We start from the raw sequence: 27429 nt of genomic DNA, 5'->3' as shown, positions 1-27429 counted from the left end.
ACGTTGGGAGGGGAATTTGAACTCCCGCATTAAGTCGAAAGGAGCGAGGAAAGGACATCGTTTCGAAGTATGGTGGGAGGGTCGCGTGGTTAATTTCTTGAGTGAGAAGACGAATGAATGAAGAGTGAGGAAGTGGAGAGAAGGACGGCACAAGTAAGCGCCGGTGACTGTTGTCCTGGAGACAAGGCCAGTAAATGTTTCTTTCTAACCTCCTTTCTTGTCCTACTTCTGGGGCTTAAAATCCACGTTTCCCCCATAAGTGTCGCTTTGTTTCTCGTGCCTGAGAGCGAAACGTTGGTTCTGAACCCGAATCCTGGATATTGAGAGTTTGGGGGTTGAAACAAAGCGACAAAGGGGGGGGGGCGGTGTTGAGCTTGGAATCCCAACTTTGTAACATGATTGAAAGTTTTGTTGAAAACTTTGTAACATGATTGAAAGTTTTGTTGAAAACTTTGTAACATGGTTGAAAGTTTTTTTTTTTTTTGTAAGTTCTTCGATGTTTGGTTTAAGTTGCGTGAACTTTGTAACCAAGTTGAAATGTATTTCCTCGATGTGTTCGTTGAGAATCGTGTGTTTTCCAGTGACGGTGACGTCGCCGTGAGTGAGAGTCCGTGCTTGTCGCGCGTCTGCTGCCTCCTCCTGACCTTTTTTGAGAGGTTGCGGTCGAGGCTCGTTTGAGACGCCCAAGAACGTGTGTTCGTCTCGCCATGTGTTATGCCCGGTGGGACGGGATGAAGGAAGCCGACCGTTTGAGGCGTACAGCCATTGCTTGCTTTTTCTTGAACTAGAAGCACCCGCTCCCTTCGGGAGCCGTCAAGGGGGGGGGGGGGTTATGTTATTATATTTATGCCTATTTTACTCCAAGGGGTCCCAGGATTACACACCCCAAAAATGGTTGCGATCGGTTCAGCCGTTTTTGTGATACCTGGGAACAGACAGACGGTCGGACGGTGAAATTTCGTGAGGTGCTGCCTGGCCTTTGTTTGCACTGCTCTTCACATGGAGCACCGTAAATCCCGGTTATCTTGGTTAAATGGAAATGCCCACCTGGACACGGTTGGTTGGAAGGGGTGGACATGATCTGTGGGTTGGTAGCGATATGTGCGCACACGTTCGGTGAGTCCGTCGGAAGAGGTCCACATGGTTGGTTGGAACACGCGGACGTGATTGCTTCCTTCCTTGGTTGCAAGACATCACCGACCGGTTGATACAATCCATCGACGTCGATGTTGGTTGCAAGATGTGGACGTGATCGGTGCTTTGGTTGTTCCAAAAACGTGGACATGGTTGTTGGGTTCGTCTCCAGATGACAACATTGTCGGTCGTGAGATGTGGACTCGGTCAGTCGGTCTGTCACGAGAGGTGGACTCGGTCTGTCACGAGAGGTGGACACGGTCTGTCCCGAGAGGTGGACACGGTCTGTCCCGAGAGGTGGACACGGTCTGTCCCGAGAGGTGGACACGGTCTGTCCCGAGAGGTGGACACGGTCTGTCCCGAGAGGTGGACACGGTCTGTCACGAGAGGTGGACACGGTCGGTCGGTCGTGAGATGTGGACACGGTCGGTCGCGAGTTGTGGACAGGGTCGGTCAGTCGGTCGCGAGATGTGGACACGGTCAGTCGCAAAATGCAGACACGATCGGTCGGTCGTGAGATGTGGACACGGTCGGTCGGTTGCGAGATGTGGACACGGTTGGTCGGTCGTGAGATGTGGACACGGTCGGTCGGTCGCGAGATGTGGGCACGGTTGGTCGGTCGGTCACGAGATGTGGAGTCGGTCAGTCGGTCCGTCACGAGAGGTGGACACGGTCCGTCACGAGAGGTGGACACGGTTGGTCGGTCGTGAGAGGTGGACACGGTCGGTCGGTCGTGAGATGTGGACACGGTCGGTCGGTCGCGAGATGTGGACACGGTCGGTCGGTCTGTCACGAGATGTGGACACGGTCGGTCGGTCTGTCACGAGAGGTGGACAGGGTCAGTCAGTCGGTCGTGAGATGTGGACACGGTCAGTCGCAAAATGCAGACACGATCGGTCGGTCGCAGGATGTGAACACAGTCGGTCAGTCTGTCACGAAAGGTGGACACGGTCGGTCGGTCGTGAGATGTGGACACGGTTGGTCGGTCGGTCGTGAGATGTGGACACGGTTGGTCGGTCGGTCGTGAGATGTGGACATGGTCAGTCGGTCGGTCGTGAGATGTGGACACGGTCAGTCAATCGTTCGCGAGATGTGCACTCGGTCGGTCAGTCGCGGGATGTGGACATGGTCGGTCGGTCTGTCATGAGAGGTGGACACGGTCGGTCGGTCATGAGATGTGGACGCGGTCGGTCGGTCGCGAGATGTGGACATGGTCGGTCGGTCAGTCGCAAAATGTACACACGGTCGGTCGCGAGATGTGGACACGGTTGGTCGGTCGGTCTGTCACGAGAGATGGAGATGGTCGGTCGGTCGTGTGATGTTGACATGGTCGGTCGGTCATGAGATGTGGACACGGTCCGCCGATCACCGGATGTGGACACGGTCGGTTAGTCGCGAGATGTCAGCATGGTCGGTCGGTTGCGAGACGTCTACATTGTCGGTGGTGTTTGGTTGAAAGAGGTAGACTTGTTCTATTGGTGGTTTCTAGACGTCAACGAGTTTAGTGAGTTGGTCGCTGGTTCAGGAAGGGAGGGCAGGGTTGAGGGGTACCTCAACTCTGCCCTCCCTTCCTGAAACAGTTCACAATGATTGTAACAAACCCATATTTGAATCCAAATTCTCCTTTGTGTTTGTCCACTGTCTGTGAACGTTCGGTCCCCTTGCTCTTATTTTTCGTGACTTGCGAGATACCCACGCTCCGCATGGGTGGGAGGCCAAAATGTCAAACAAAGAAGTGTTTTAAGAATTATTTTTATTTTTTTGACAACTCCCACCCACTTTCGGGCATGTGCAGGAAGTCCAAAAGCTGCAAAGAAAATTTGGTGGGGCTGGCTCCAAAACTGTGGGAGTTCTACTTTGTGAAATCAATGTACCTTCAATGATGATGAAGCTGAAAACAATGATGATTGTGATGGTGTTGACATGGAGGGGGGATTGGCTCCTATGTGCCACGATGAAGGAAATGGGCCACTCCAGGAAAATAGGAAAAAGTCTCAAGCGAACATGATGTGATGTTGACGGAAATGTCTATACATGAATGCAGACAATGTGGAAACGGTGAATGCCGAACCCTCCAATGTGTCTACACGCGGACAATATTTAATTCACTGCAAAACTTCTTGATGGACTGTGTTCCTCTTCTTTTTTTTTTTTTTCTCCATCTTTAGGAGAAGGATCAGCATCGGACGTGTAGAAACGCAAAATCTCGGTTGTATTGAAATATTACCGAACCAACGAATGTTGCCGTCAATGGCGAAACTGCGAATGCTGAACCCGTGAATGTCTCTCTCTATCTCTCTCCATGTAGACAGAGAGAGAGAGAGAGAGAGAGAGAGAGAGAGAGAGAGAGAGAGAGAGAGAGAGAGAGAGAGAGAGACAGAGACAGAGACAGAGAGAGAGAGAGACAGAGAGAGAGAGAGAGAGAGAGAGAGAGAGAGAGAGAGAGAGAGAGAGAGAGAGAGAGAGAGAGAGAGAGAGAGAGAGAGAGACAGAGAGAGAGACAGAGACAGAGACAGAGAGAGAGACAGAGACAGAGACAGAGACAGAGACAGAGACAGAGACAGAGACAGAGACAGAGACAGAGACAGAGACAGAGACAGAGACAGAGACAGAGACAGAGACAGAGACAGAGACAGAGACAGAGACAGAGACAGAGACAGAGACAGAGACAGAGACAGAGAGACAGACAGACCAGAGAGAGAGAGAGACAGACAGACCAGAGAGACAGAGAGACAGAGACAGAGACAGAGACAGAGAGAGAGAGACAGAGAGAGAGAGAGAGAGACAGAGACAGAGAGAGAGAGAGAGAGACAGAGACAGAGAGAGAGAGAGAGAGACAGACAGACCAGAGAGAGAGAGAGACAGACAGACCAGAGAGAGAGAGAGACAGACAGACCAGAGAGAGAGAGACACAGACCAGAGAGAGAGAGACACAGACCAGAGAGAGAGAGACACAGACCAGAGAGAGACAGAGAGACCAGAGAGAGACAGAGAGACCAGAGAGACCAGAGACACAGACAGAGACAGAGAGACCAGAGACACAGACAGAGACAGAGAGACCAGAGACACAGACAGAGACAGAGAGACCAGAGACACAGACAGAGACAGAGAGACCAGAGACACAGACAGAGACAGAGAGACCAGAGACCACAGACAGAGACAGAGAGACCAGAGACCAGAGACCAGAGACACAGACAGAGACAGAGAGACCAGAGACCAGAGACCAGAGACACAGACAGAGACAGAGAGACCAGAGACCAGAGACCACAGACAGAGACAGAGAGACCAGAGACCACAGACCAGAGACAGAGAGACCAGAGACCAGAGACCAGAGACACAGACAGAGACAGAGAGACCAGAGACACAGACAGAGACAGAGAGACCAGAGACCAGAGACCAGAGACACAGACAGAGACAGAGAGACCAGAGACCAGAGACCAGAGACACAGACAGAGACAGAGAGACCAGAGACCAGAGACCAGAGACACAGACAGAGACAGAGAGACCAGAGACCAGAGACCAGAGACACAGACAGAGACAGAGAGACCAGAGACCAGAGACCAGAGACACAGACAGAGACAGAGAGACCAGAGACCAGAGACCAGAGACACAGACAGAGACAGAGAGACCAGAGACCAGAGACCAGAGACACAGACAGAGACAGAGAGACCAGAGACCAGAGACCAGAGACACAGACAGAGACAGAGACAGAGAGACCAGAGACCAGAGACACAGACAGAGACAGAGAGACCAGAGACCAGAGACACAGACAGAGACAGAGAGACCAGAGACCAGAGACACAGACAGAGACAGAGAGACCAGAGACCAGAGACCAGAGACACAGACAGAGACAGAGAGACCAGAGACCAGAGACCACAGACAGAGACAGAGACAGAGAGACCAGAGACCAGAGACACAGACAGAGACAGAGAGACCAGAGACCAGAGACCAGAGACACAGACAGAGACAGAGAGACCAGAGACCAGAGACACAGACAGAGACAGAGAGACCAGAGACCAGAGACCAGAGACACAGACAGAGACAGAGAGACCAGAGACCAGAGACACAGACAGAGACAGAGAGACCAGAGACCAGAGACCAGAGACACAGACAGAGACAGAGAGACCAGAGACCAGAGACCAGAGACACAGACAGAGACAGAGAGACCAGAGACCAGAGACACAGACAGAGACAGAGAGACCAGAGACCAGAGACCAGAGACACAGACAGAGACAGAGAGACCAGAGACCAGAGACACAGACAGAGACAGAGAGACCAGAGACCAGAGACCAGAGACACAGAGAGACCAGAGACAGAGAGACCAGAGACCAGAGACCAGAGACACAGACAGAGACACAGAGAGACCAGAGACCAGAGACACAGACCAGAGACACAGACAGAGACACAGAGAGACCAGAGACCAGAGACACAGACCAGAGACACAGAGAGACCAGAGACCAGAGAGACCAGAGACACAGAGAGACCAGAGACCAGAGAGACCAGAGACAGAGAGACCAGAGACAGAGAGACCAGAGACCAGAGACCAGAGACACAGACAGAGACACAGAGAGACCAGAGACACAGACCAGAGACACAGAGAGACCAGAGACTAGAGACACAGACCAGAGACACAGAGAGACCAGAGACCAGAGACCAGAGACACAGACAGAGACAGAGAGACCAGAGACCAGAGACACAGACAGAGACAGAGAGACCAGAGACCAGAGACACAGAGAGACCAGAGACACAGACAGAGACAGAGAGACCAGAGACACAGACAGAGACAGAGAGACCAGAGACACAGACAGAGACAGAGAGACCAGAGACCAGAGACCAGAGACACAGACAGAGACAGAGAGACCAGAGACACAGACAGAGACAGAGAGACCAGAGACACAGACAGAGACAGAGAGACCAGAGACACAGACAGAGACAGAGAGACCAGAGACACAGACAGAGACACAGAGAGACCAGAGACCAGAGACACAGACCAGAGACACAGAGAGACCAGAGACCAGAGACACAGACAGAGACAGAGAGACCAGAGACACAGACAGAGACAGAGAGACCAGAGACCAGAGACCAGAGACACAGACAGAGACAGAGAGACCAGAGACCAGAGACCAGAGACACAGACAGAGACAGAGAGACCAGAGACACAGACAGAGACAGAGAGACCAGAGACACAGACAGAGACAGAGAGACCAGAGACACAGACAGAGACACAGAGACAGAGAGACCAGAGACCAGAGACACAGACAGAGACAGAGAGACCAGAGACACAGACAGAGACAGAGAGACCAGAGACACAGACAGAGACAGAGAGACCAGAGACACAGACAGAGACAGAGAGACCAGAGACAGAGAGACCAGAGACCAGAGACCAGAGACACAGACAGAGACACAGAGAGACCAGAGACCAGAGACACAGACAGAGAGACCAGAGACCAGAGACCAGAGACACAGACAGAGACAGAGAGACCAGAGACACAGACAGAGACAGAGAGACCAGAGACCAGAGACACAGACAGAGACAGAGAGACCAGAGACCAGAGACCAGAGACACAGACAGAGACACAGAGAGACCAGAGACCAGAGACCAGAGACACAGACAGAGACACAGAGAGACCAGAGACCAGAGACCAGAGACACAGACAGAGAGACCAGAGACCAGAGACCAGAGACCAGAGACACAGACAGAGACAGAGAGACCAGAGACCAGAGACCAGAGACACAGACAGAGACAGAGAGACCAGAGACACAGACAGAGACAGAGAGACCAGAGACACAGACAGAGACAGAGAGACCAGAGACACAGACAGAGACACAGAGACAGAGAGACCAGAGACCAGAGACCAGAGACACAGACAGAGACAGAGAGACCAGAGACACAGACAGAGACAGAGAGACCAGAGACACAGACAGAGACAGAGAGACCAGAGACAGAGAGACCAGAGACCAGAGACCAGAGACACAGACAGAGACAGAGAGACCAGAGACCAGAGACCAGAGACACAGACAGAGACAGAGAGACCAGAGACCAGAGACCAGAGACACAGACAGAGACAGAGAGACCAGAGACACAGACAGAGACAGAGAGACCAGAGACACAGACAGAGACAGAGAGACCAGAGACAGAGACAGAGAGACCAGAGACCAGAGACCAGAGACACAGACAGAGACAGAGAGACCAGAGACACAGACAGAGACAGAGAGACCAGAGACACAGACAGAGACAGAGAGACCAGAGACAGAGAGACCAGAGACCAGAGACCAGAGACACAGACAGAGACACAGAGAGACCAGAGACCAGAGACACAGACAGAGAGACCAGAGACCAGAGACCAGAGACACAGACAGAGACAGAGAGACCAGAGACACAGACAGAGACAGAGAGACCAGAGACCAGAGACACAGACAGAGACAGAGAGACCAGAGACCAGAGACCAGAGACACAGACAGAGACACAGAGAGACCAGAGACCAGAGACCAGAGACACAGACAGAGACACAGAGAGACCAGAGACCAGAGACCAGAGACACAGACAGAGAGACCAGAGACCAGAGACCAGAGACACAGACACAGACAGAGAGACCAGAGACCAGAGACACAGACAGAGACCAGAGACACAGACAGAGACAGAGAGACCAGAGACCAGAGACACAGACAGAGACCAGAGACACAGACAGAGACAGAGAGACCAGAGACCAGAGACACAGACAGAGACAGAGAGACCAGAGACCAGAGACACAGACAGAGACCAGAGACACAGACAGAGACAGAGAGACCAGAGACCAGAGACACAGACAGAGACCAGAGACACAGACAGAGACAGAGAGACCAGAGACACAGACACAGACAGAGACAGAGAGACCAGAGACCAGAGACACAGACAGAGACAGAGACAGAGAGACCAGAGACCAGAGACACAGACAGAGACCAGAGACACAGACAGAGACCAGAGACACAGACAGAGACAGAGAGACCAGAGACCAGAGACACAGACAGAGACAGAGAGACCAGAGACCAGAGACACAGACAGAGACAGAGAGACCAGAGACCAGAGACACAGACAGAGACAGAGAGACCAGAGACCAGAGACCAGAGACACAGACAGAGACAGAGAGACCAGAGACCAGAGACACAGACAGAGACAGAGAGACCAGAGACCAGAGACACAGACAGAGACAGAGAGACCAGAGACCAGAGACACAGACAGAGACAGAGAGACCAGAGACCAGAGACACAGACAGAGACAGAGAGACCAGAGACCAGAGACACAGACAGAGACAGAGAGACCAGAGACCAGAGACACAGACAGAGACAGAGAGACCAGAGACCAGAGACCAGAGACACAGACAGAGACAGAGAGACCAGAGACCAGAGACCAGAGACACAGACAGAGACAGAGAGACCAGAGACCAGAGACCAGAGACACAGACAGAGACAGAGAGACCAGAGACCAGAGACCAGAGACACAGACAGAGACAGAGAGACCAGAGACCAGAGACCAGAGACACAGACAGAGACAGAGAGACCAGAGACCAGAGACACAGACAGAGACAGAGAGACCAGAGACCGAGAGACACAGACAGAGACAGAGAGACCAGAGACCAGAGACACAGACAGAGACAGAGAGACCAGAGACCAGAGACCAGAGACCAGAGACACAGACAGAGACAGAGAGACCAGAGACCAGAGACCAGAGACACAGACAGAGACAGAGAGACCAGAGACCAGAGACACAGAGACACAGACAGAGACAGAGAGACCAGAGACCAGAGACCGAGAGACACAGACAGAGACAGAGAGACCAGAGACCAGAGACACAGACAGAGACAGAGAGACCAGAGACCAGAGACCAGAGACACAGACAGAGACAGAGAGACCAGAGACCAGAGACCGGAGACACAGACAGAGACAGAGAGACCAGAGACCAGAGACCAGAGACACAGACAGAGACAGAGACAGAGAGACCAGAGACCAGAGACACAGACAGAGACAGAGAGACCAGAGACCAGAGACCAGAGACACAGACAGAGACAGAGAGACCAGAGACCAGAGACCAGAGACACAGACAGAGACAGAGAGACCAGAGACCAGAGACCAGAGACACAGACAGAGACAGAGAGACCAGAGACCAGAGACCAGAGACACAGACAGAGACAGAGAGACCAGAGACCAGAGACCAGAGACACAGACAGAGACAGAGAGACCAGAGACCAGAGACCAGAGACACAGACAGAGACAGAGAGACCAGAGACCAGAGACCAGAGACACAGACAGAGACAGAGACAGAGAGACCAGAGACCAGAGACACAGACAGAGACAGAGAGACCAGAGACCAGAGACACAGACAGAGACAGAGAGACCAGAGACCAGAGACACAGACAGAGACAGAGAGACCAGAGACCAGAGACCAGAGACACAGACAGAGACAGAGAGACCAGAGACCAGAGACCAGAGACACAGACAGAGACAGAGAGACCAGAGACCAGAGACACAGACAGAGACAGAGAGACCAGAGACCAGAGACCAGAGACCAGAGACACAGACAGAGACAGAGAGACCAGAGACCAGAGACCAGAGACACAGACAGAGACAGAGAGACCAGAGACCAGAGACACAGACAGAGACAGAGAGACCAGAGACCAGAGACCAGAGACACAGACAGAGACAGAGAGACCAGAGACCAGAGACACAGACAGAGACAGAGAGACCAGAGACCAGAGACACAGACAGAGACAGAGAGACCAGAGACCAGAGACCAGAGACACAGACAGAGACAGAGAGACCAGAGACCAGAGACACAGACAGAGACAGAGAGACCAGAGACCAGAGACACAGACAGAGACAGAGAGACCAGAGACCAGAGACACAGACAGAGACAGAGAGACCAGAGACCAGAGACCAGAGACACAGACAGAGACAGAGAGACCAGAGACCAGAGACCAGAGACACAGACAGAGACAGAGAGACCAGAGACCAGAGACACAGACAGAGACAGAGAGACCAGAGACCAGAGACCAGAGACCAGAGACACAGACAGAGACAGAGAGACCAGAGACCAGAGACCAGAGACACAGACAGAGACAGAGAGACCAGAGACCAGAGACACAGACAGAGACAGAGAGACCAGAGACCAGAGACCAGAGACACAGACAGAGACAGAGAGACCAGAGACCAGAGACACAGACAGAGACAGAGAGACCAGAGACCAGAGACACAGACAGAGACAGAGAGACCAGAGACCAGAGACACAGAGACACAGACAGAGACAGAGAGACCAGAGACCGAGAGACACAGACAGAGACAGAGAGACCAGAGACCAGAGACACAGACAGAGACAGAGAGACCAGAGACCAGAGACCAGAGACACAGACAGAGACAGAGAGACCAGAGACCAGAGACCAGAGACACAGACAGAGACAGAGAGACCAGAGACCAGAGACCAGAGACACAGACAGAGACAGAGAGACCAGAGACCAGAGACCAGAGACACAGACAGAGACACAGAGACCAGAGACCAGAGACCAGAGACACAGACAGAGACACAGAGAGACCAGAGACCAGAGACCAGAGACACAGACAGAGAGACCAGAGACCAGAGACACAGACAGAGACAGAGAGACCAGAGACCAGAGACACAGACAGAGACAGAGAGACCAGAGACCAGAGACACAGACAGAGACCAGAGACACAGACAGAGACAGAGAGACCAGAGACCAGAGACACAGACAGAGACAGAGAGACCAGAGACCAGAGACACAGACAGAGAGACCAGAGACACAGACAGAGACAGAGAGACCAGAGACCAGAGACACAGACAGAGACAGAGAGACCAGAGACCAGAGACACAGACAGAGACAGAGAGACCAGAGACCAGAGACCAGAGACACAGACAGAGACAGAGAGACCAGAGACCAGAGACACAGACAGAGACAGAGAGACCAGAGACCAGAGACCAGAGACACAGACAGAGACAGAGAGACCAGAGACCAGAGACACAGACAGAGACAGAGAGACCAGAGACCAGAGACACAGACACAGACAGAGACAGAGAGACCAGAGACCAGAGACCAGAGACACAGACAGAGACAGAGAGACCAGAGACCAGAGACCAGAGACACAGACAGAGACAGAGAGACCAGAGACCAGAGACACAGACAGAGACAGAGAGACCAGAGACCAGAGACCAGAGACACAGACAGAGACAGAGAGACCAGAGACCAGAGACCAGAGACACAGACAGAGACAGAGAGACCAGAGACCAGAGACACAGACAGAGACAGAGAGACCAGAGACCAGAGACACAGACAGAGACAGAGAGACCAGAGACACAGAGACACAGAGACACAGACAGAGACAGAGAGACCAGAGACCAGAGACCGAGAGACACAGACAGAGACAGAGAGACCAGAGACACAGACAGAGACAGAGAGACCAGAGACCAGAGACCAGAGACCAGAGACACAGACAGAGACAGAGAGACCAGAGACCAGAGACCAGAGACACAGACAGAGACAGAGAGACCAGAGACCAGAGACCAGAGACACAGACAGAGACAGAGAGACCAGAGACCAGAGACACAGACAGAGACAGAGAGACCAGAGACCAGAGACACAGACAGAGACAGAGAGACCAGAGACACAGAGACACAGAGACACAGACAGAGACAGAGAGACCAGAGACCAGAGACCGAGAGACACAGACAGAGACAGAGAGACCAGAGACACAGACAGAGACAGAGAGACCAGAGACCAGAGACCAGAGACACAGACAGAGACAGAGAGACCAGAGACCAGAGACCAGAGACACAGACAGAGACAGAGAGACCAGAGACCAGAGACCAGAGACACAGACAGAGACAGAGAGACCAGAGACCAGAGACCAGAGACACAGACAGAGACAGAGAGACCAGAGACCAGAGACACAGACAGAGACACAGAGAGACCAGAGACCAGAGACCAGAGACACAGACAGAGACACAGAGAGACCAGAGACCAGAGACCAGAGACACAGACAGAGAGACCAGAGACCAGAGACCAGAGACACAGACAGAGACCAGAGACACAGACAGAGACCAGAGACACAGACAGAGACCAGAGACACAGACAGAGACCAGAGACACAGACAGAGACCAGAGACACAGACAGAGAGACCAGAGACCAGAGACACAGACAGAGACCAGAGACACAGACAGAGACAGAGAGACCAGAGACCAGAGACACAGACAGAGACAGAGAGACCAGAGACCAGAGACACAGACAGAGACCAGAGACACAGACAGAGACAGAGAGACCAGAGACCAGAGACACAGACAGAGACAGAGAGACCAGAGACCAGAGACACAGACAGAGACCAGAGACACAGACAGAGACAGAGAGACCAGAGACACAGACAGAGACCAGAGACACAGACAGAGACAGAGAGACCAGAGACACAGACAGAGACCAGAGACCAGAGACCAGAGACACAGACAGAGACCAGAGACACAGACAGAGACAGAGAGACCAGAGACCAGAGACACAGACAGAGACAGAGAGACCAGAGACCAGAGACAGACAGAGACAGAGAGACCAGAGACCAGAGACACAGACAGAGACAGAGAGACCAGAGACCAGAGACACAGACAGAGACCAGAGACCAGAGACACAGACAGAGACCAGAGACACAGACAGAGACAGAGAGACCAGAGACACAGACAGAGACAGAGAGACCAGAGACCAGAGACCAGAGACACAGACAGAGACCAGAGACACAGACAGAGACAGAGAGACCAGAGACCAGAGACACAGACAGAGACAGAGAGACCAGAGACCAGAGACACAGACAGAGACAGAGAGACCAGAGACCAGAGACACAGACAGAGACAGAGAGACCAGAGACCAGAGACACAGACAGAGACAGAGAGCCCAGAGACCAGAGACACAGACAGAGACAGAGAGACCAGAGACCAGAGACACAGACAGAGACAGAGAGACTAGAGACCAGAGACACAGACAGAGACAGAGAGACCAGAGACCAGAGACCAGAGACACAGACAGAGACAGAGAGACCAGAGACCAGAGACAGAGACACAGACAGAGACAGAGAGACCAGAGACCAGAGACACAGACAGAGACCAGAGACACAGACAGAGACAGAGAGACCAGAGACCAGAGACACAGACAGAGACCAGAGACACAGACAGAGACAGAGAGACCAGAGACCAGAGACACAGACAGAGACCAGAGACACAGACAGAGACAGAGAGACCAGAGACACAGACAGAGACAGAGAGACCAGAGACCAGAGACCAGAGACACAGACAGAGACAGAGAGACCAGAGACCAGAGACACAGACAGAGACAGAGAGACCAGAGACCAGAGACACAGACAGAGACAGAGAGACCAGAGACCAGAGACACAGACAGAGACAGAGAGACCAGAGACCAGAGACACAGAGACACAGACAGAGACAGAGAGACCAGAGACCAGAGACCGAGAGACACAGACAGAGACAGAGAGACCAGAGACCAGAGACACAGACAGAGACAGAGAGACCAGAGACCAGAGACCAGAGACACAGACAGAGACAGAGAGACCAGAGACCAGAGACCAGAGACACAGACAGAGACAGAGAGACCAGAGACCAGAGACCAGAGACACAGACAGAGACAGAGAGACCAGAGACCAGAGACACAGACAGAGACAGAGAGACCAGAGACCAGAGACCGAGAGACACAGACAGAGACAGAGAGACCAGAGACACAGAGACACAGACAGAGACAGAGAGACCAGAGACCAGAGACCAGAGACCAGAGACCAGAGACCAGAGACCAGAGACCAGAGACCAGAGACCGAGAGACACAGACAGAGACAGAGAGACCAGAGACCAGAGACCAGAGACACAGACAGAGACAGAGAGACCAGAGACCAGAGACCAGAGACCAGAGACCAGAGACCAGAGACCAGAGACCAGAGACCAGAGACAGAGAGACCAGAGACCAGAGACACAGACAGAGACAGAGAGACCAGAGACCAGAGACCAGAGACACAGACAGAGACCAGAGACACAGACAGAGACCAGAGACACAGACAGAGACCAGAGACACAGACAGAGACCAGAGACACAGACAGAGACCAGAGACACAGACAGAGACCAGAGACACAGACAGAGACCAGAGACACAGACAGAGACCAGAGACACAGACAGAGACCAGAGACACAGACAGAGACCAGAGACACAGACAGAGACCAGAGACACAGACAGAGACCAGAGACACAGACAGAGACCAGAGACACAGACAGAGACCAGAGACACAGACAGAGACCAGAGACACAGACAGAGACCAGAGACACAGACAGAGACCAGAGACACAGACAGAGACCAGAGACACAGACAGAGACCAGAGACACAGACAGAGACCAGAGACACAGACACCAGAGAGACCAGAGACCAGAGAGACAGAGACCAGAGAGACAGAGACCAGAGAGACAGAGACCAGAGAGACAGAGACCAGAGAGACAGAGACCAGAGAGACAGAGACCAGAGAGACAGAGACCAGAGAGACAGAGACCAGAGAGACAGAGACCAGAGAGACAGAGACCAGAGAGACAGAGACCAGAGAGACAGAGACCAGAGAGACAGAGACCAGAGACCAGAGACCGAGAGACACAGACAGAGACAGTCGTCATATGGGTGGAAACTCCAAATCATCATTGTATGGAGAAAATTTATGAAACCTTCACCTACCTACGGACACCCACTGGGACCCCAAAAGGTTTCGCAGAAAGTTTGACGGGGCTAGCCCCAAAACTGAGGGAGTAGTTCGGGGATGGATGGACGGACAGACAGACAGCCACTCCTACTTTGTTATATCGATAAATTGCACTGATATCTGTTAAAGTTTTTATAAATGTGCATCGAGTTGAATTTAAAGAAATATAAAAATTGATCAAACGAGAAGTGCTTTCCGATCCAGCAGTGACAAATTCTGGGAAAGCGTAACAAAGTGCTTGAAGACTCCAGAACAACTGACGCCCTCAAATCGGTTTTCGACATTCACAGAGAGGAACCACGGCTCGCCTTTTTGCACCTTTTCACACCGAGATGAATTCAAAACCGGCGTAACACAGATAATGAAATGGGCTGGTTCCTCCTGACGGGGATTACAACTGCCAAAAGTTCAGATGGAAAATGGATGTAATGTCATGGGAACAGTTCCTACTGCTAATCCAAGTGGCTCCGATTTGAACTCTATTTCGCTAAACAGCTGACACATTGGGTAAAGCGAAGGCCAAAAGGTGTCGGCCAGCGCCAGCTGCGCGGCACAACCATGGCGCACTGAGTGTTGTAGAAACTGACGCTGATAAGGCCATACATTACCAAACCACAAAGGCTGTGTATCTTGGGGGTGTCTGGTTGCAACCTTGTTTCAGGTGACATGCTCGGTACTGTAAGAGATCTGTGAAGACCTGCGCAAGCGGAATGTGTCGGTTACTGATCCGTCATGAGGAGCTTGCAATGAAAGTTGTTTGCTCAAAACCATTCCGTCATTGTGACCAGCATCGGGAAGAACGGAGCGAATAGCACTCCTGAGTGAGTGAAGCGCAGATATCAAGAGGGAGAGATTATTTATTTTATTTATTTTATTTATTTTATTATTTGAGAGGAGAGGAAACAAAGCTGGCGATGCACGCTATTGGAAATGTGTCCCATGCTGGGTTGTGGGAGTGGGTCAGGTGTGCGTTGTGGCGGGGCACAGTGTGGGCGTGAGTAGACTTGCCCCTCTTCCATTGTGAAATATTCTTGACGCACAGCCTTTGGAGTGATGTCACACGGCTGGCCTGCCTTGGCCTTAGGCAGGATTCGGCAAGCGTGTCGTGAACCACGGCCTTTATCGTCTCCGCTGGTCTTACCTTTCGACCCAATTCCCAGTTTTGTTTCATTTCCATTCGAGATTTTAGAAGGGTTATAATTGGCATGTTGGCTTTCCGATTATATCTTGCGTGTTTAATCGTCATCATTTAGTTTGTGCCCGTGCACAGTGGAGAACTTGTAGTCCACTTCTGGGTCTCGGGGTATATCTCGTCGAACAACCGACCTTTTCTTCACCCACTATGACTCGAGCGACACCGACTCAAGAATGGCTTTGCGTGTTGGATTCCCAATCTCTAATGCAGGGTTCGGCCACGCTTGGTGCGGTGCGAGTCGTTTCTGTCACCTGCCGGGAATTTGAGCAACAATTCAGCGCACACTCTTAAAAATGACCGAGGTGGCTTTTGTACTTTGCGCTCGTGAATCCTTTATTCTGCTCAGGCAACCGACTTTGGGAAATTTGAAGCGAGGCGCCGTGCTCTGGGCCCAGCTGTTTGCTTCGGTGCCAAAATGAATATTTGTTCAGAGCTCTTCGGCGTTCCGGCGAACTTGATGCATGCCTGCTGTTACTTTATCACACTTGTATTTTGCTTTGAAGTTGAAGGACCATGGTGCAATGCTGTGAAGTTGTGTGTGTTTTTTTTGTTGTTGTGGTTTGGTCAGGTTCTGCTCGTAATGTTGGCACTTTTGGGGGGTTGGGGGAGGTGGGAGGGGGGCTTGTTTTCTGCCAGTGCGGAGTCCAAGTGTGTGGTTTAAGATGCACACAATGGTTCGAGAAAATTGCTTGGCTATCAAGTCAAATTGAGCAAATCGATGGGTTGTCTGTTGCAGGTTCTCCAGGTCGAACCAGTTTTTTTTATGGTGAAATCATTAATTTGAGCGCAAGATCTCGACAATGTCGGCGTGTGACGTGGTTCGTGTGACACTTTTTTTCTGGATATATGCTGCGACGGGGGAGGTTGTGGGGATTTGGGGGTTGCGGTGGTAGTTGGTCGTGTGTTAACTCCACATGCTTTTATCTACCTTGCTAATTACCCGAGCAAGCGACGACCTTTGAGTAACCTACTTTACACACACCAAAGCCCCCCCCCCCCCCCGGTACGCACGGTGCAGTTGCTTCTGGTTCACTGACGCACAAACGTTGCTCGAGTAATGTTTTCAAATTATCTAACTGATTACATAGAACAAATTTTTTAATTTGTTTTAATTAACTGGTCTGGCACACCGAGCTGGCCTTGAAGTTCCACGAGAAAGAGGGCTGTGTTAGCGTTTGAAAAATTTGTTTCATCATCGATCATTGATGAAGATGCTTCGGACCATTGGCCGAATTGGAGGAGTTTCGGCGGTAGGTTTGAAGTATCGATAGGATTTTGAAGTCGAACGTTTTTAACCATGCGCCTGACTTCTACGACGAGTGGCTGGACCGTCTACAGATCGGTCCATAAGTCTTGTTAGCCCCTGCTAGCAAGTGGCATTCTTGTCATTTATCTTGATGAAGTGGTACACATGTCATCGCAATGTTCACTTTGTCAATGGAATCGATTTTAATGGTTGGGGTAGGGAGCATACATACATACTTGGTGCCACGATTCAAACTCGGGCTCGACAAGAGTTACGGATCCGATAGCGAGGCCGACACAATAACTTTGTCCCTTATCTCCTTGGCCCTACAGCACGTAATGTCTTTTTCAGCTCCGGCGAAGCCTTGCCACAAGGCAAAATGACCTAATGATGACGGAACCGCGAAATTGCCTCGTGTTTGGCATCGTGGCTTGTGCTGGGAAAATTACGTATTAGCTTAAGACCATTGACCCGAAGGGCCTTTTTGGAAAAGGGGCGTTTTAAATACAATGGAAAAATTGGTGCTTTTGGGTTGCTGAAAGTCCAATGCACCAGGAATCCATCCATCCATTGCGACCATACTCCGTGCAGAGCGTTGGTGCTGTCTAAGCAGTCTCCTTGGCTAGTGGACACAATCCTGGACGGGTCGCCACTCCGACACAGGATACCAGCATGGTGGCACTCATTTTGCCGACCTGGGAAGGATGACGGGCAGAGTTAACCCCACCTGGTATTAATTCAACAACCGAAGGGGATTTGAACTCGGCATCCTATGATCCCAAGCCCACCGCCCTAACCATGAAGCACCAAGCATACACCAGGAATGGCTGCCACTTTATTTTCTTTTCGTTTTCTACGTTCTTCATGTTCTCCGAATTGTGAATGGGCATTCCCTCGAGGTGGAGGGGCAATTAACGAGTGGGACCACCATGTCACCACTCTATGGTGTTTTGGTCGAAACCCTGCACCAACATGTCGTAAATCTGACATTCAAAGCATATCATTGAAGGATGGATGGAATCGAACATCCTTTGTCGGTAAGGAATTGTATTCAAAATAATCATATATATATATATATATATATATATATATATATATATATATATATATATATATATATATATATATATATATATATATATATATATATATATATATATATATGCATTTGCAACAAAGAAGTTGCCAAATTGTAAAGGAAGTTTGTTTTGCCCCGAAGTGATTTTGTAAATGACTAATTTGATCTTGAAGTTTAAATATTTTTCTCATCTTTTATGTTCCATAGGTTCAACTCCTTGTAACCTTTTCTGGGGGGGGGGGGGGGGAGGGAGTGCGACAAAACGGCTAATGCTGCGCCATCTGTAGGTTAAGGTAAGAATCCAGAATTTGGCTGGGATGGTACCGATAGCTCTCTGACTCTTCATCAATTGACACCGAGATCTTTTATGTCCGACTAATGCTAGTAGACAGGACACCCGGCTTAACATGTATCGGAGAGACAGAGAACTTTGTGTTGCAAAGCTTTTCATATGAAGCACGAATCCGATGTTTTTTTTTTACTCATGTCGGGAATGAAACGGAGGTTAAACAGCTCAAAGATAAATGGGCTGCGTCCAACACCATCATGTCGGATGAGTATGTCCTGGTGTATTAATTCAGCGGCCAACGGGGTTTGAACTCAGGACCCGAGGATCCCAAGCCGCCACCCCAACCACTAAGCCAACACCTGGCTTTCAAATCGTGCTAAACGGAAGCATTTTGAAAGTGTAAACCAGACAACTTCTGTTCTGCAATGTTCAATTATCTATGTATAATTCCAGCAATCTCTGTGTGTCTGTCTGTCTGTCTGTCTGTCTGTGACCGCTGTTTCTCGAAAACCGCTGGTCCGATCTGATTGAAACTTGCCAGGTATATTGCTGGGCCCCTGTGGATGTGCCTTTTCAAGGTTTGATATTAATCGGACAAGCGGTTCCCAAGTTATGGCGATTTTTTTTTTTTTTTTTTTTTTTTTTTTTTTTTTACCAAACCAATGACGAGACATGTTGCTGCGTAGGCGTGGCCGTTGGGTAAGAGATCTTCAGCCGCGTTCCTCATTACGGGTTACAACGTACGGACTTCCTGATAGTGATGACTTACTGTATTCTAATAATTTCTCGATTTCTTATCCGCATTTATAGATAAACATAATGCCCCAATCCAGTCGTCGTTTACGAGAGCGAAGGAACGGCCTGTGTGTTTGTTTGAAAGTTTTTTTTTTTTTTTGCACGCACGGGCACGCGAGAGCGAAGGAACGGCCTGTGTGTTTGTTTGAAAGTTTTTTTTGTTCTTTTTTTTTTTTTTTGCACGCACGGGCACGCGAGAGCGAAGGAACGGCCTGTGTGGTTGTTGTTTCTGGCACACGGTTTGAAAGTTTTTTGTTTGTTTGTTTGTTTTTGCACGTACGGGCACACACTAATTCTACCAATGTGAACTCTCCTCTAAGCCTGTCTAACCTGGGTTCGAATCTCGACACAGCTACAAACTGTCATCGTTGTGTTTCACAGACTGGGTGATTCTTCAATGAGCGTGCTGTCCCTCGGATGGACGTTAAGCTGGGCATCCCGTCTGCCAACATTAGCTGGTGTGCTTGGCCAGGCCAGATGTTTGAAGCTGTCAGAAATTTATAATCTGTTCAGGGTGTAATAGCTTGTCTACTCTTTACGAAAGACACCATGGGATCTTTAATGTCCACTAACTAATCCTGGCAGACAGGACGTCAAATTTGACGTTCATCAGAGGGACGGCGCACCTTGATACCTCGCCCTACTGTGCAGCACGAGGATGATGATTTATAGCTTGGTCGGGATTCAAATCCAGGCTAGACGGCTCGGAGTCACGTGCTCATACCTCTCGAGTCGAGGCCGTCCTGCCAGCCCAAAATTTGTCTCGAGGACTATCGATTTTAAAACACGAGCAATGGAGTGGAAAGGAACAAGAACGGACAGAGGCAATGGACAAACGATCGTCACAATGGGAAGCAATCTGGAGTATTATTTGAGCCTTCTCTGTTTTTCAAAATGGCAATTGTTTCACACAAGCAGGTAGAACGTAGATGGCTCATCTGTTCATTGAAGATTTGACCACACCCAAGCACACACCTTTCATGCTGAGCTACTATCAACTGTGTGTGGACAAATGAGTCGTACAATGTTACTTGGGGACTGACTGACTGCGATGGAGACAAGAGTGCAATCCACATAGAGAGAAGCAAGATATATATATATATAATATGGAAAGAATAGAGAAATGAGAAAATGTCTCATCACAATGGAATGGCAACGTGCTGAGCCAGACTTTGATGGGAAAAAAAAGGTGAAACAGGTTGGGGTTGTCAGGTTGCTGCTGTGCCATCGGCAAGATTTCGTCCTTACATTTGGAGGCACCAAACATCGAGGCAGAGTAGGCTTGATGGATTCTTCTTTTTCTTCTTTTTCTTCTTTTTCTTCTTTTTCTTCTTTTTCTTCTTTTTCTTCTTTTTCTTCTTTTTCTTCTTTTTCTTCTTTTTCTTCTTTTTCTTCCAGAATCTGAGTCGAGGTTTGACAGCAAGCTCTCCACCTTGTCAGGAGAAAAGGACACAGAGTCCAGGGACAGTTGGGTGCGACTGGGTAAGGTGGGTACAGAAAGCGATGAGTTTCAGCCACAAGATTTCGATGCAAACACCGAGTTTAGGCATTCAGCCTTTTGACGTGCGGTATCAGCAGTGCGGCCATTAAGGGAGGGTTGGAGGGGGAACATACACCAGGAACAGATTTGATTAGATGCCACCAGGATTTGGAGGAGGGAGAGAGGTTTGAAAGTTCAGAATTGAGCTTAGGAAGATGTTGATGCCTCGCCCTGCCTGCGAAACACTGAGATGAGAGTTTATAGCTCGGTCTCGATTTGAATCCAGGCTAAACAAGTTCAAAGAGGAATTTTCATATCACGGAGCTCTCCGTTAGGTGCGGCCAGCCTTGAGGCAACTTGTGGACAAGGAAATAAATGGGACAGAGAACAGGTGACAGGTGGAGACAATATCAGGAAGGAAAAAAAAAAAATGGGTTGGCATGGCAGAAACAACAAAGAGATGGTGATACGTCATCCAGTCACCTTGAAAGAATACAGGCAATAACGAGCTTTGAAAGGACTCAGGGTGGCGATTCCACAGATGGGTAGATCCTATCGGGAAGAAGGAACAGGTGAGCATGCAACGAGACGATATTTTGCAAAGGTGAATTGTGAATAGTTTGTGGGAACAATAGCAGGTGTTCCAACCTGCTTGCTTTTGTTGTGCCATTTCGAAGACCTTTTCATTTTTATTTTTTTATTTTTTTACCTCCTTCAAAATCCGCCATCATAAGTGACCTTTCACCCACCCAAGGATAAATTTTCTTTTTGGCTGTTTGAGGAATAGATGATAGTTTTGAGATAAATCTGACTCCTTGGTGGGAAACACCCCCTCAGAAAATTGTGTGATGATGTCATCAGAGTTTAACAATTGTCTGCGACGGTCTTGGAGTTTTGCGAGTTGAAAGTGACTTTTGGAACAATCTTACTGATGTTCAGGATTTCGTGACAAAATGCCGTACTGACATCAGTCATGTATGGTGACATAATTTTTGGGGGAATTGATGACGTGAAACTACTTTTGAATGATCTACAACTGTTGGATTACTCCATTCAATTAAGGCATTGTATTGTAGTTACTATTCAAAAAGACCCCTCTTCAAGTTACTCTTTAAAAGTTAAGTTTTGGAGTTACTCATTGAGATGATTACGACGACTACTACTACTACTACTACTACTACTACTACTACTACTACTACTACTACTACTACTACTACTATTACTATTACTATTACTATTACTATTACTATTACTATTACTATTACTATTACTACTACTTCTTCACTTTTAACAGAACCAATTAGTCCTACATTGACTGGGAAAAAAATTGTTGGGTTAAGTCATTCATGAATCGGCTGACCAGGCCGAACATTCATCTGTGAAATGGTGTCAGGAATTTGTAATTTGTTCAGGCTGCCGGCGTTGACTCACCTACTCTTGGTGAAAGACACCATGGGATATTTAACGTCCAATAATGACCGGTATTGGCAGATGGGTCCACCAGCTTCACGTCGTCCTACCCTGGGACGGCGCACCCGTTGATGGATTCTCCTCCATGGAAGACGCTGCAAACGGTACTGGAGTTGTGCACTTGACCTCCATTCACAAGATGGCTTTGGACATCCTCGGCAGATGCGCCAAGGATGTCCAAATGGCAACAAAAGGATGCGATGATTTGATGATTGGAAAAAAGATGAAATACTTGTTTCTTTGCAGAGGTTTTTGTTTGGTAACTGCTAAAGAACGACTCGTCGGTCCGAGTTTGAACAGACGTACAAGGTGGTCAATTGATGGTGCTCTGCGACAGCCATGGAAACCATGGACACAGGACCGTGTGTTGAGACGCCGACACCAGACTGCGAGGGCTGCGTGCCCAGGGGCTTCTGTTTGGCAGGCAGCATCCAAAGGGCCAAGCGCAGTTTCCCCGAAACCTGAGCTGCGACACGCTCCGCCGTACGCTCTCATGAAACCTCGCCTTGTGTCCATGGCCAGCTGAGGCCGGGGCCGATTACAATTTGCACTTTCTTCAACTCCGACGCTCATTTGCGGCAGCTAACCAGCCATTGTGTGTTCGTGTGCGTCTTCGGTGCTTGCAGAGGCTCGGTCTTTTTGCCGGCTCGACAAACACCTTCCCGATGTGGGGATGTTAAATGGCACACCTTGCAAGGGGCACCTTGAGTTACTCGGCAAAGTTTGCCGCCTTATGTCACCCACACCACAAGGGCTCACCCCTGTGAACCCAACTGCCCATTTATGGATGCCATTCGGTGTTCCTGGCAGACCAAGTAGGTTACGCACGAACTTGGCTGCTACTTTGTTGTTGTTACCAAAGGGCTGCAACTGAAATCGAAAAGCCTTCATTGGTTCAAAAGAATTCCCGAAGCTGCGCTATGGAAAGTAGAACTGCCAGTCTGTTTGCCAAATGTATGTGGAACAAATGGTCCACCACGGGTGTGCATGAATTGGAGGAGGCGAGGGCTTGCCACACATACAGGCTACGAGGTCACTTGATGGGGGATGTGGGGTGGGGATGACGAGGGGGAGGTTGGGTCACAGGGTTGGTGAGAAGGTGGGGGTGGTGAAGGGGAAAAGGGGTTGTGTTGGTGAGAAGGGTGGGGATGGGGCTGTGGCAAGAGGGAGAGATTGGGTGGTGGGAAGGAGTAGAGATGGAAAGGTGGGAGGATTAGATGAGGGGTGGGAAGTGAAATGGGTGAGCAGGCGACATGGGGTCCATAACATGTGCTTCTGTAAAAAACCAAAGCTGTTGGGTCTGGAAGCATCCTCGACCGTGAGTAACAGCATTTTTGGTTCCATTCTCCCCACTGCCTGCACCGTGCAATCTGGTGAAGAGGAATTTCTGTTTGCTTGATACACAATGCACATTGTTAACCTGATATTAAAAAGTGTTTCCCACAAGAACCGCCAGTCAAATAACCGTGTCCCAACATCGCTGGTTTGGTCGAGTTTTAAAAGTCATTTTAACGTCGTTGCAGCACGAGAATGCATTACCTCTTATATAAACGTGTGATATATATATATATATATATATATATATATATATATATATATATATATATATATATATATATATATATATATATATATATATATATATATATATATATATATATTTCTTGACCCCTCCCACACTCCACCAGCCAAAGAAGCTGCATAAAGCAACCTAAGAAAACCTACACAAGATAAGTGCTATGCTGTTTCAAATCCTTCCCAGAGTTCCTCAACAAAGACAAAGATGTTCACACACAGTACACACACGAGAATCCCAATGTTACACACATGAGAATCAGCTACTGGACCAGTTTTGTCGCTTATTGGCGAATCATCAGCGATAGTGCAGACAGTAATGCATACCAATGAGGCTCCCAAGCATGTACCACGTGCAAACGTCAAAAGCAGACAATATTTAAATAAATAAAGACCCACCAACATCGATCACGTGTGAATGGACGGAATGACCAATCAGCTCTCGCCTAATCAACTAGACCCAGATGGCTAGGATTATATAAACAATTGGTCAATTGATTATATTACATAAACAATTGGGGAGGGGTCAATTGCAATACCCTCTGGTCTACACCTCATTGGGCAGGGGTTCATCCTACAGCAAGATAACAACCCAAAACATACCTCCAGGCTATGTAAGAACTGCCTTAGAAGAAAAGAACAAGACGGTAGGCTTCAAATCATGGAATGGCCAGCACAGACTCCAGACTTAAACCCCATCGAGCTGGTTTGGGATGAACTGGACAGAAGGGTGAAAGCAAAGCAACCTACAAGTGCAACACATCTGTGGGAACTTCTGCAAAAGTGTTGGGAAGAACTTTCCGAACAATATTTGATTTCCATTGTGGAAAGAATGCCACGAGTATGCTCAGCTGTTATATCTGCAAAAGGTGGCTGCTTTGATGAGTCAAAAATTTAGATTAAAGTTTGTTCAACAAAACGATTCCATGATTTCTTTTTTATCTGTAATTGTTTATTTGTTCAATGCTTTAATTTGAGAGTACATTGAAACATTAAACTGCTTAGATTTCAGTAAAAACTGGAAAAATGGGGATGGTCTAAAACTTCAGACCAGTAAAGAGTGTGTGTGTGTGTGTGTGTGTGTGTGTGTGTGTGTGTGTGTGTGTGTATATATAATCGTGTGTATGCACAACGAGCAATCCATCATTACCCCAGGGCTGGATGTGATGGAATGTAAACCAGTCGGTTGACCAATCAGCTCTTTAAATGTGCCACTCCTTGGATGTCCAACGGGACACTGTAATTGATTTCAAAGCTTCATTTAATCCCAGCGCCTTCGCAGGCATTGCAAAATAAATCCATATAAATCCCCCCAAATCCTTGACCTACTCCTCTCTCCTCCAAATTTCCACTCTCCCCTTCAAATTCCCCTTCTCAAAATGGCTTTACCCTTCCCTCCCCTGGGCTCATATACTTTATACTGAAGTCTTTATTACCTCCATCACCAATGGTGGGCAGAGGTTATGTTTTCACCACTGTCTGTTTGCCTGTAAGTAGGATATCTCAAAAAGTTAACGGATTCGGTCGAAACTTGGTGCATGAGTTGGTTCGGTGACAAGAACAAGGTGATTAAATTTTGGTTCAGGTCCGAACTATCAATGGGACACACAACGTAAACTGTTCAGCATGGCGTTGGTATGTGCTCTTCCGAGTGCTGTTTTAGTATTTTCATTGTGATTATGATTATTTATTTTTTAAAGACGTACCTCATTGTTAGTTATTTGTGGGTTGGGGGGGGGGGCAGTCAAAACCTCTGAAATATCTGTTTATGTCATAAATAGATTTACCTTCTGCAATGTTTGAGCCTACTGGGTTTTTGTTTTGTCCATTATGTAGAGGATATTTTTCTGCACAATGTATAACATTCACTGTCGGTACCATTGAAGTCGCAGCGATTTATTGCTTTATCTTTCATTTCTTCTCCACATATCAGTTGACACGGTTGTAAATATCAGTCCAGTGCAGGATGAAGGTCTCCTTTCTCATGATCCAGTCTTTTCTGTTCTCTGCAATTTGAGGCCATTTCACTCGAGCAAATTTTTTTTCCGTTTTATCTGTCCTCCTCCATCTCATCTTTGGTCTTCCTCTGCTTCTTCCAGGTCCATCTCTCGAGTCCCGGTTTGTAATTATCATGGTCCAGCAGTTAATACTTCATACAAGATCTCGGCTCATGAAGGAATGATGTGACTGAAGGTAAACCATGCAATGTCCGTCCGATGAGGCAATGGCGCTGCAGTTTTGTTTTTGGATGCAGAGTTGAGGCTCATGGAAGAGCTAGAACACGGAACAAAAGGAGCAGTAGAAAGGGGGTATTCCAACAGCACAGTTGAGGGACAAAATAGAGGGAGACGGATGAATAAGGGAGGTGGGGAAGAATGAGGGGTAGGGGAGGATGCACAGGGTGGACAAGATGTATCCAGAAGCAAACTCTCAGGAAGAAAAAAAAAACTTGGAATTTGGAAAGCTGTTGGCTTGTGGAGGAGCAGCGTGGGGGTTAACGGGTGTCGAAAAGATAATGGCTTCAGATGGGAGATGATCTGAGATGGTGGTGAACAACTCTCTTGAAGACCTGGAGGAATGAATGCGATTGAAAAGAATGTCGAAATTTGTTCCACAGGTGAAAAAAAAAAAGAGGAACAAATGAGTGGAGGTGAGAAGGACACAATCGAGGGAATGAAGGACGGTAAAAAAAATAAAAAGGAGAGGAAGGGAGGAAAGGGTAAGTAAGAGGGGTTGAGTTATGGTGGGTTAATGGGGGTAAAGTTGTCCGTTCTTCTTGGTACGTGTCCACCCAATTCCATTTCATGAAACGAACAATTTTCCATCTAATTTGGTTTTCTGTCTGATCCATTTGCTTCTTCTGTTTTCCTTTTGTGATACCAAAATGGCTTCTTTCCATCAAAGAGGAGCTAAAATTGCATGGTGGTGCTCGAGTAGGTCTCCATCAGAGATGGAGACCATGTTTCACTGCCATACGCCCATTTCCTGGAGAGTATACCGATTATAAACTTACCTTTTCAGACATGAAGACAGTTTGCTTTTCGTGAAACGTTTTAATTCTTCCAAAACATGCCCATCGTGCTTTGGTACATCTCTTCTCCTCTTCATGCTGATCCGTATCCATTTGCATGGGTTGGCCGAAGTGAATGTAATATTTGGTTCCTTCAGTTTTGCAATGAACAATTTGAGTCTCTTCCTCTCTCTTTTTTTTTTTTTTTTTTTTTTTTTTTTTTTTTTTTTTTTTTTGAAACCTTTTTTTTGTCATCGTGCTTAAACATCGATTTCTATCTTCATCCGCATTAATTTTCATTTTCGGTCTGATCTTCTGATTCTGAGTTTGCTCTTCCATCGTCATTTTCAGTCTTTCAGTGCAGTCTGAAATGACAATAATGTTGTTTGCAAAT

General features: G+C 48.8%; 1 protein-coding gene across 7 annotated transcripts in view; it reads left to right on the top strand.

Annotated features, from left to right (window-relative positions):
• LOC147034316 (rho guanine nucleotide exchange factor TIAM1-like) overlaps nt 1-27429 on the top strand; it is a 162154-nt gene continuing 134725 nt past the window's right edge. For 3 of the 7 annotated variants that reach the window (XM_085880610.1, XM_085880615.1, XM_085880570.1), the window contains exon 1: nt 27-186. Coding sequence is in view for 1 of the 7 variants with exons in the window: in XM_085880623.1 (XP_085736749.1) it covers nt 118-153 (36 nt within the window). In the remaining 6 variants the exon portion in view is untranslated. Of the gene's footprint in view, nt 187-26124; nt 26219-27429 lie in introns of all 7 variants that reach the window. The other 4 variants (XM_085880591.1, XM_085880600.1, XM_085880582.1 and 1 more) reach the window with 4 other exon arrangements.

The sequence above is a fragment of the Eptatretus burgeri genome, chromosome 1, assembly GCF_056783735.1.
Source record: "Eptatretus burgeri isolate ZD-2024b chromosome 1, Ebu_testis_v1, whole genome shotgun sequence".
Lineage (NCBI taxonomy): Eukaryota > Metazoa > Chordata > Myxini > Myxiniformes > Myxinidae > Eptatretus > Eptatretus burgeri.
This window is presented reverse-complemented; position numbering and strand designations above follow the sequence as displayed.